The 11,594-nt window shown below is 33.4% G+C and overlaps 1 protein-coding gene across 1 annotated transcript; it reads left to right on the top strand.

The window, feature by feature from the left end:
* The first annotated feature begins 497 nt into the window (after positions 1–497).
* On the top strand, positions 498–10,381 carry LOC129231066 (uncharacterized). Its single transcript, XM_054865313.1, has 3 exons — positions 498–554; positions 1,984–1,999; positions 9,162–10,381. The coding sequence occupies exons 1-3, from the start codon at positions 498–500 to the stop codon at positions 10,379–10,381; spliced, it is 1,293 nt and encodes a 430-aa protein (XP_054721288.1).
* The last annotated feature ends 1,213 nt before the right edge of the window (positions 10,382–11,594 follow it).

Genomic DNA, 11,594 nt, shown 5'->3' with positions numbered 1-11,594 from the left:
CGTTAACCCAATAAAGTTAACAAATCGTTACAATTAATTCAAAATACAGCAAAAAAAAAAAAAAAACTCAGTGATTTAACCTTCAATTAACTAATATAATTTTAAATTTGGGTGTTTGGTCACATAGAACTCGCTTACAATACCACAGTCAACTTACTGATATTAAAATTAAAAAAACTGAGTTAAATCCAGTTGTTACTTTTGATAATCAAATCTTACTTTTAGACAAATACGTTTCTTTCCTTCACATTGTAAATTGTGATCTTTCTAAATTAGGTACTATTGTCAAACAATTTGAAACATATGTTAATGTCATGTTCTGATATTGTATCGCTTCTCTCTATAACAGGTGATGGGGCTTATGAATGAGAGTTATTAAACCGTGACGCTCCACTTACCCTTACTGCCTAGTCACCTTGTTTATCTTTTTTTTATTTATTTAAACGTGCCGTTGCTGGTATACATTAGCTCTTCCTGCTTGTAAACCGTTCATCGATATGGCTCTCCACTCCACAAAATCGGGCATTGATCTGATATGTAAACGTCGGTCTTCCGTAGTGTGTGATTCAGGAATGGTCCAGTAGGTCTTTAGTGTTGACCGCTAAAACTCGTGTTTCAGTTGACATTCAAGCATATCATCTAGATTTTGGAAGGTCAGCCCTAGAATTCAGTCTCATGTTTATATTGATGGTATCGTAGAGGTGCTCTTTATGTTCAAGTTGTGTAATTAATGTTCTCAAAATTAAATTATCTCTATCCCATGTCGTTTTTCAGAGGTAAGTTACTTTTATCAGTTTGCTCGTTCAGCTGTCAAAGTTCGGTATTGATCTTATACAATTTAGATTGAGGATTAATATCAATAATAGACAAGGCTAATAATATAGACAAGACTAAGAAAATAAGGTCTACGAGATGGGGGGAGGGGAGGAGGGAGTTCCGCCTTTGTTAAAATGTTAGTCTGCTGGTCTCTCGATTTATGTTGGCCCAAAAAACACGGTATGCGAGATTGGAAGGCTTTAAAGATTTAAAGAAAAACTAATTTAAAGGATAAAGATTTTTTTTTAAATCGACCCAAAGTCCGTTCTGTAATCATTTTAAAATCTAATTAATTTTACAACTCATTTATTTATTCGTACTGCTATTGTAAAGAATTAAAACATTCAAATCTAAATGATAAATTGCACATCACATAACTGAATTGCGACCTAAAGTTTTGCTGTGGAACTTAGTTGTCTGAAAATCATGTGCAAATTATTTTTCCATTTCTCTTAAATAGCAAAGACAAAACCAGTCCTCTGTTCATTTTGTGACGCCCATTGGAGTTAAGAAATGATAGTAATTTCCACTGACAAATGCTCCACTTTAAGGAACTCAACTCGAAATGGACTGAAAAGAAACTTCAATATTAGATTCGTCGATTACAGACTAAATGTGATTTATTTCATTTTTCTTGGCCGATAGTGGTGAAAAAATTCTTTAAAAATGAAACCCAGATTGTGAAATTTGAAGTATTTAGACATTTTTTGGCGCGCGCACACACACACAAAAGGAAAACCTTCAATAAAAATGAATATGAAACTGCTATTTGCCATGCTAAAATTAATGGTATTTTTTCTGGTTTTAATGCAATAACATAACTGTGGTTCTGAATCCTGCAATACGTTGGGGTCAGTGCTGAATTTATAGAATATGAATGAATATGAAAGTAGCAGAAAGATTTTACAAAATGATATTTTCATCACCAGATGGTGTGATGAATCGTACTTTCGTGTGTTTAGGTGAACCACGTTTTTATTCTCTCCATTTCCTTGACATGCCCTCTTGTGAAAATTAATTTGAAGAGTAATTACGAATGTGTTTGTGCAAGGAACAATTTATTCCAACCATCAACTTCAGCAATTCTTTATGACATTTCATGAAAAATATTTGTCTCAACTGTAGTGAGTTTTGAAAAAAAGTTTTTCTTGTTGGTGCAATGAAAAGTATTTTGTTGTCGCCGGCATTGTATTGCTGTTCTGCTCGCTATTCAACTTTATACCCTGAAAGATAATATTTGTAATGTCTTGAACATTTGCAAAGATGTAAAGCATAATCAGTTGGAACATATTTTTAGATGTTAACATAATTGTAAAATAATTTCGAAAAGAAAACGAAAAAAAAAAAGAACTAACAAGATCACATCATCGCAAATTTCAAAATCGGTATCACCGGCCTGCGTTATTATTTTTAGCTACTGGAAATGTTTTCACTAAAATGAGTTTCTGGCTTAGTGACAATTATGTTTCTTACTATTATTGATTTTTTATTATGTTATCTGTTCCTCAATTTTATACTTGTTCGCAATAAGTAAATAATGCACTTTTTACACAAAATAATAAAGTATGGCAACGAAACATTGTTTTTGTATGTTTTTTAGGGGTATTAATACCGGTATTCCGGTATCTCGTTAAAAGAATACCGAATACCAGTGTTGCATTTTTGGTCCGATATTGCAATCCCTACTTGTAGTGTTTAAGTTTAGCGTCTTATTTTTACGTATTTATCGGTGATGATTTGAATTTTATGATTAATGTAATGTCGGTTCATGTAGCAGACTAATTTTTTTTTTTTAAACCTACATCGCAGACTGCGCAAAGAAATTCTGCTGTTAGGATCACATGTAAAACTATTTTGTTCTATATTTTTCCATGAAAGCATCATTTTTAAGTATTCCGAGGGCTGATCAAAAAGTCTTTGCGCCTATTTTTTATTTGCCAAAAAAAAAGATACATACAGGTATTTACAAATATACGTAGTAAACTATTATGTCACTTACAGCATTTCTCCACATAGTCACACACCGATTCAGACATTTCTCCCATCGCAGCACTAAATTAGAGATCCCCCTGAATCAGAATTCTTCCGGCTGCCTGTGGAACCACCGTCGGACCGAACGCACATTGTTATGCAACTCTTCACGACCTTTGCCATGCAACTCTTCACGACCTTTTTGAAACTCACGACACCACCATTCAATGCTTCTCAAAGTGAGACACTTTTCTCCGTACGTGGGGTGCATTTCCCTGTGAATTGCTATGGGCGTTTGTCCCTTGCTCCATAGAAAACGAATAACACTTCGCTGTTCATAAGCAATGGACGTTTGAAGAACAACCGCGATCTTAAATGACTTATAGTAGCTCTGCTCATTGGAAAAAAAGGCAGATACGGCTGGTACGGTTCAAGGAACTGTCACTGCTGGGAATGTATATGTTTGCTTTGTATTCACAGTCATATTTTGGCTAAAAAAAAATAGGCGCAAAGACTTTTTGATTTGCCCTCGTACAACAATATGAACAGTTCTTTAATTTGAAAATTAAAATTTCGCTTCCATTTACATCGTTCAAACAGTGAAATATCGAAGAGTTATTCTGAAAATTTTGTCTGCAATATCAGAAAAAAATAAAACATAGATCGTGGGTATTGCCTTCTCTCAACGGCGGGGGGGGGGGGGCTAACTATGGCGATGAGGCAAGCGATGACCCTCGACTGTGACCTCCTCATTTGTTACATAATTCTCGATGTCGGTTTAGAACACTTCAAAATTATCGACGTAAAATGGTAAATAATTTTCTGCCTACAGTGAAACCCCGATTTTACGTTTCTCTAAGGACTGGATTAAAAAACGTAAAATACGGGAGAACGTAAGATACGGGAAACACATAGGAAGCAAAAACTAAGTAGAAAAAAACTTAAGGTTGTGAAGATGACTCTTTCAAAAGATATAATATCTATAATTTACGAAAACAACGTAATGATAGATATCACTTTAGATCATTTTAACCCATCTAGTTGCGAATCCGGGCGTTTAAGTTGAAAACATTTTATAATAGTGGATTGCTCTTTAGTCATTGAGTTCAAAGCAGGACCGGATTTGGAAATGTGGAGGCCCCGGGGCAATGAAGAGGTGGAGGCCCCTAATCAGGGTTCGAAAAGATCACTATATTTTCGAAAATATCCGATACTTTGATATATATCCGAATATTTTGATATATATGTATATATCCGATATTTTCGACCCGTGAAAGTTAGGATATTTTGTAAAAATTTTACTGTGGGGGCCCCTTTGTTGTGCAGGCCCCGGGGCAGTAGCCCCGCCTGCCCTTCCTTAAATCCGGCCCTGGTTCAAAGTAAATGCAGCATCTTCCAGGATTGAAATACTTTGCAAAAAAATTTTCCTAGTCTTTACGAGAAAGAAAAGTATCACACTATTTGTGAGTTCTTCAATGCAATATTTAAAGAGAGGGACGGGTTGTGGTTCCGGATCTTTTTCCGGGTCTTCATTGGCGGACGGAAAGTCCTGTAGCAGTTATTTTCATAGATTAACTTTCAACTACGTAATTATCTTTAAAACACACAAAGGAAACATATTGCTTATTTTAGAATATTTTTTTCTTTCTTTTTTTTTAACTTCCCAAGGAAAACGTAAAATACGGGAAATTCCTAAATAACATAACGGGTTAAATTAACATTATTAGTACACGGAAAAAGTGAGGCCTGATGAAAAAAACGTTAAATGCGGGAAAAAATTAGATTCGTGGGGATGTAAAATCGGGGTATTCTTTCTTTTTTGAATGTGACGAGCTATTATTTCGCTCTTGAGAAATTCCAAGGGTAAAAATCATTTTTTGCATACACTTCACTTGCAGGTCAGTTTGAAACAGCTCTTTATACGAGTCATAACTATTCATTAATTTATTCTATTTATCTTAAAATCTATGTTTTAACAACGCGCTGAACGAAGTGCTCCCTCAAGTTTTATACTAACTACATGCAATTTACAGATATGTTAGGATTTGAACTTTATAATAAATTGGTTAAAACGAAAAGCTTTTCATTTTATCATTACAAAAAATTAAAGTGGAATTTTCTTGAAGCAATATTCCTGGGGTTAGGCTTTGAAAACTTTAATAGATTATGCCTTACGCCATCCCCCCGCCCTTTTTTTTAAACCATGATTCAGATCCTGATGTTTACCAAAACACAGATATGCAAATCGTGTCCCAGCGAAAAATAAATGTAAACGTCCATCACGAAGAACATTCTATACAAAAATGGCTATGTGCGGGTGTGTTTATGTTCCTAATACAAAACCAGTTTACGTCGTATCTTTGTCAAATTTAACATAGAGTTTCTTCGATGCTCTGGAATTCACTTAGGAGGTTTTTCGCCAAAAAATTCGTGGAATGGAATTTTTACACCCATTAATGACAGTGATTGAATTTTTGGAATTTTAAAAGGATCCGAAGAGGTCAAAACATAAATTTTGAGACTTAAAATTGCTCTTTTCTGCACGTTGAAGGGGGGTATTTACACTATTGGTTTTCTTTTACTTAAACCTGCTTGTAGAACAAACGTCACTTGGCAGAAACTTTAAATTTCGAGGAAAACCGTATAACAGCGGACAATGCAGCTAGTGTGAGATAAAAATAACATAAGGGTCATTCCATAGATATGTCAACCTGAACCTCAGAATTTTTTTTCCCACAAAGCCTTAATTGTGACCTATCATTTCGTTCAGCATACTTTCTAGTACATAAATCCAGTAACAGTTTGCAAAAATTGCATTCGGTGTTTTGCTTCTGGCTCTAAATGTGCGAGGTTGTAGAAAAGGTTTAGCTTGTGCAAAAAACATGCGTTTACGTTTTATTGTGTAATGTAAACAATTTTGCAAATTTTTAAAAGAACTTTGTTTATTCTAAATGATTAGATGTTGGCCCAATAAAATTGACTGTTCTTTTTGCATACATTATAAGATAAGTATTTTAATGAGTTTGATTATTTCACTGAAAATATTTACGTTACGTTAGTCACGAAAATGTACTATTTTCTGCTTAAAAACTAAACCAGATGATTGAACCAAACAACACTTTTTATTTTCTTACATCTGTGTCATATCTACTTAAAAAGTGCAAAATATTTATTTTAGTATCAGTAGATATAAAATAATTAGTGTGACTAACGTAACATTTGAGCTGTGACTAACGTAACAGTTTGCATGTGACTAACGCAACATTTTGAAAATGACTGCTAATATTTGAAACTTATTTCATTTAATGTAAATTTTCTTGAACAATTTTGAATATGTAGGCATTCTATATTGATTAAAAATATAAAGAGTGAAAAATACCAGTAATATTACATTGTAGACCTTCTGTTTACTTAGAAAAATACTTTTTTTAAAGGTCTTTATAAAGATACTTCCAATTTAAAGAATTATTAAAAAAGAAAAAAGGTGAGTAAATCAAAATGAGTACTCTGCTGAATATGCATTCAAAACACGAATCCAAGCTTAAGAATTAAGATAATAGAAATACAGTCTTAACAAAGAAGAACGTCATTTTATTTTTTTTAGAAAATACTCTCTGTATTATTAAAATGAAGTAATGGCTGCTCGTTGAAAAACATTTGAAGATGTTACATGATATAGTGACAATAAGCGCTGCTGCCTTAAATTTCAGAAAATGCAAGAATGGTCATTTAGAAATTCAAACATCTGGAAATAAAATGCATTCTGCAAAAACATTCGAATATATTTTTTTTTCTTCAATATTACATTTTAATTCAAAAGGATGCAGAACACTATTCGTTGGATGAATCAGTAAATCTTAAAATATAATATGCCATTGAAAAGTACTACGGAGTTTCTTATGACGATACCTAATATATCGGCAGAATACTAGAATTCGGTGAAACTATCAACTTGCACAAAGTTACTTTATTAAAAGAGAGATATTTAGGATTTAAATAACCCAAGAATGATGTTATTCAGTTTGTAAAAGCAGTTTTTTCATTTGTTCATTTTTTTTTTCGCACGTTCATATTGAGATTATTGAACTGAATCCTTCCATTCAATTTCTTACACTAATATAGAAAAAAAGTAAAGAAAGAACCATAATGCAACACAAAGAAGGTTCCTAAAAAGTGTAAAAGTAATATAAGAGCAAGAAATTAATTATAAAAAGTTTTTTATATGCATTCGTTGCTTGTTATTCGATGGTTACGTTAGTCACGTTACGTTAGTCACACACAGTTTTTAGTAAAAGTACCATTAAGGGCCAAAAAAGATTCATCTGTAACAAATCTGTAGTACATTTTTAAAAATAGATTGTTTACCTCTTACAAATATATTGGCCAATTTTAAATGCCTGCGTAAGTTTCAGAAAAATTTGTCTCGTAACATAAGCATTGTTTCTCAGGGTTGCAAAAATGTTACGTTAGTCACGATGCCTTTTTTGGTGAAAAAACACCTGCCAGCGCTTATTTTGCTTCAAATTCTTGGTAGAAATGAAAAATAGTCACCTTGTACATTTTAAATCTGCATATTAAACCAAAGCACATTTATTTTTACTCCCGGTGTAAGTAAAAAGAGTTTAGAAATCAGCTGCGAATGTTACGTTAGTCACTATGGAATGACCCATAAAACGAAAAAAACTTCGGATAGTGAAATAGTAATCCATGCTCGCTCTTAAAAATATTTAACATTTTAAAAAGAAACAATGAAGTGATGTTGTCAGATGTGTAACGTCTCCTTAAACCCAGTCATTTCGAAAATTTCTAGGGGGGGGGGGGCAATGGGTATACATTCAGTGCATTTTATTGTAAAAAAAACATCAAAATACATGCAAATGCATAATTATATTGTTTCCAATATCCAGGGGGGGGGGTCAATCGACCCCCCCCCCTTGATTGCCCAAATGACGGACCTACTTAAGCCGTTTTTGCGTTGAACGTTATGGTTGATGCCTATTATTAAATAAAAAAATGTGATGCCTTGTCCGCTATTACCACTCAAGCAATAGATTATTATTGGATCTCACCCCCCCCTGGATGTGTTTCTTAGCAACTATTGCACTAAACTGCATATAGGAATCTTTAAAGTCTCTAAGAGAAAGAATGCACTCTTAATTTAGTAACTTATGTTTTTTTTTTTTTTTTGAAAAAAAGTGCAGTTTTTCAGCTGTAAGATTGCGTTAAGTATCCGAGCATTGGACTTTAAAGTAGATTGAGTAGACTCTTAAGAAAACTTCAACTTGTATAACATAATTTACGTTCAAAATATGTATTATGCATTACCTGACTAGTGATGTGGGGAGGAAAATTTTACGAAATGTAACTGTAGCAATTTCTAGAAGCATTTCCACGTCATAATAAGACCAAAGTTTAGAAAAAAAATTGTGTGACGTAGGAAAATTTTCATGTTTTAAACTTTAATCACTTGTTTTGAAATTTAAATTTTGTACATTATTTTCTGCTTTTCAGTAAATAACAATTTGGAGGGGGGAAGCTTAAGCGCCTTGTTCTCGGGTTCGAACCCCGGCTAGGGTTTGGATGTCATTGATCGCTACAGCGTTTATATCTTAGTGGCTCGGTGTCTATTTTAGTCCATTAGCGTGAAGCGTCAGTTTTTTTTCCTTTCTAATGGGGCTGCGGTAGAGGCATTGCCTTTTGCAGACTTTGTGCGGTCCTCCGGCATAGCATCTACTCTTTCACGAAGCAACACTAGCGGTGGGATGCTATTGCTACAAGAGTTTTGACGCCCAGCTTCCCCAATAGATGGAGGCAACAGGGCTCTGTTCGATGCGAAACTACACTAGGAATTTAATTTTGCCAAGAGATACTCCATGCCAAAAGAGTATTTGAGGGATCTTTTACATGCCGCATAATCACACTACACGGGCGCTGTCGATTTTATTCATCTTGAAAATCCACCGTCGGGAGCCAGGTTTGATCCTGCGCCTTTAGGTGTGAGAGGCTAGCGTTTGTAGGCCAATTCTACTTCACACCGAAATAAATTACTTTGCAATGTATACATTACAGCTCTCCCCGAGGACAAATGTCATCAAAATCACTTTTGACTCATTTATTACTCGTGATTTACCTACGAAACAAGAACGCTTTTAAAGAATTTTACTGAATTGTACGATTCAAATTCAGTTGAGTGTTAAAATTTAGAAGGAGTGCTGACTATGATTTGGATGTATTATATGGATGTATTATATAATTACATAACGAGAACAAACCGTAATATTTGTAATTGAGCATGAATTTAGATTAAAATACTTTGATATGTTATAAAATATGATTAATATATTTGAAATTTTAAGTGTTTGCGTTTCTTTTAGCTAACAGACGAAGTGCTGTTGAACGCCTTGAAGAAACAAAAGCTAATTATGTTAAAACGGAAAGAGTTTTGGACTGTAAGCAAAATTTTGAACATAGTTCAAATCTGCATGTTAGTACTGGACCTCAGATCGATACACTGTTTAAAGGAAACTTGAAAGGTATATACAATTGCCAAAACATTATGAAATATGTTCATGGTATTAATCTTACTGATAACAAAAATAGCGTACAACCAATCGTAAGTGAATTCGAACCGATTTCATGCAGCACTGCGATTACCAAATGCTCAGAACAGGAAAATTGTTTTATGCAAAAAAAGCAGTTATTTCAACGAGATTCTTATGATGAATCAGAGCGGCCACAAACAAATCCACAAAAGGCTCAAATGCATGTAAAATCAAACGGTGGAAGACATGTTCTGTCCCATGTCATGAAATTTGAATCTCCAGGCATTAATGAAAATGTTCAAGCAGCACGAATGTCGTTTTCAACAATCAATCCAGTTGATCGTTTTCCACAATCAAGCCAAATGGTCCCAGAAACTGATAAAAACTTTCCACATTTTGATTCAGCTGAAGACAAAACTGAGCATTCAGATTACGAGCAAATTTCAATTGGCGCTTCTGATGATTCATCATCTGTGGATGAAGGTCTAATAGAATTTGAAGATAAAAAACAAAGTTCTAAAACTTCCGACTATGTCAGTAGAAGTTCATCTTTCAAATGTTCTTTGTCATCAGATCGAGTCAAAAATCTAGTGAGAAGCTTTGAATCTCGTATAAACAAAAGCAGTCCATCGCCAACTGCAAATTTAACTGTAGCTGAATGTAAAAAGAAATCAACCAGTCGTTCAAAGTCTGACTGTACATCGCGTTTTGCAAAGCATTTGTCTTCAGCTCCTGAGCCAACAGTCTCAACTGATGCTGAGTTAGAAAGGTTCTTCAACAGTATGGGACTCGAAAATTACACGTCTCAAAATGCAACAGGGCTAACTGAAAGCCCTGTTCATTTCTTTGAAAGTATCAGCTCCCAGAACAGTGAAGATCATCTATCTAGTGCAGCTAGTGAAGAATCGGCTTTTGAAGCGCCAAAGGAAGGCTTGACGAATAGTGATCTAAAGAAACATGCTCCAACAGAGACTTCCATAGTAGAGAAGAATGCAAGAATTGTAAAATGGTTGTATAACTGTCGCAATGCAGTGAAAAAGAATCCGCCTTAAAAAATTGGTAAGTGTATTTTCAGATGCGTTCTTTCTCACTTTGGTGTAATAGTTTTACGTACAAACCATGGGGTCATATTTAGGAGTTGATTATTTTTAATGTTAAATGGATGTCATAAGAGAAGTTTTGAGGAAGTTACACATCATTTTGAAGTTTCAATATTCTTGATGTGTAGGAAGTTATAGTTCTGCTGATAAAAGCATGGCTGTGCAAAAATAGTTTGTTCTAAAAACAGTAAAAGCAGAAGAAAAAAAAAATCGTTCGTGCTAGAACAAGAAAAATATTTTACTTTTCAATCAAAAAGACAGAACTTGATCTAAAATGTTCTTTATGTAAACATTGTACATTGCAAGTGAATATTTTACGTGCTGTTTATACATTTAGAGAATATACGAAGTATTATAAGAGCTTTCACAACAGTATTTCATGGCATATTTATATGTATCTTATAAAGTATTATGTGATTTGTTTGGATTCAGTGTAATAATGCATTTCTTGCTTAACATGTTTCGTGATTGTGCCAAAATGTTTATCTTTTAAACTACTGTCGAAGAGTTTTATTGAACCGTATCGCATGAAAGTGTTTTTAACTGAGTAATTGACTAAAAGTTCATATTTAAGCTACTTGTAAAAGAATGAATTTGTCATATTGCTGTATTCCTTTGAACAAAATGAAGAGAGATGACGAACTTCGTTAAAAGGATAAAGAAAAGCTGTTTTAGTTTGTAAGAAAATAAATTATTGAGGTTAGTGTACAGTGGTGGCGTTAGATAATGGAAATAAAAGAGCCGTGTGTTGTTTCTGTTCAGGTGAGACGGTCACACCTTTTTTTCCTCTGTCAAAAAATACATTTAACTGTAATTGAGATATTTTATCAGTTTTTATTACAATACGATTTGATTATTTTTATGAAGAATAACTTATAAAAACGTTATAAAAAAAAACAAAGTTAAATTTTATAAGCACATTTAAAGAACTTATAAAGTTTGTTCATCAGTCTAGCAAATATGCGATTAATTTACTGTCAAATGATGAAGAATCATACATTTTGTTAATGTTTTTAAAGTAAGTGTTGAAAAATTTATTTTACTAGTCAAACGACTGGCTATATATTACAAGAAATTATAATAGAACTTTTATCGAACTTTAAAAATACAACAGTTAAAATATGCAATTAATTTATTACAAAAAAAATTAATTTTGCAAAATAAC

Source organism: Uloborus diversus, chromosome 10, assembly GCF_026930045.1.
Source record: "Uloborus diversus isolate 005 chromosome 10, Udiv.v.3.1, whole genome shotgun sequence".
In the NCBI taxonomy this organism is placed as follows: domain Eukaryota; kingdom Metazoa; phylum Arthropoda; class Arachnida; order Araneae; family Uloboridae; genus Uloborus; species Uloborus diversus.
The sequence above is the reverse complement of the archived record's forward strand: the minus strand, read 5'-3'. Positions and strand labels throughout refer to the sequence as shown.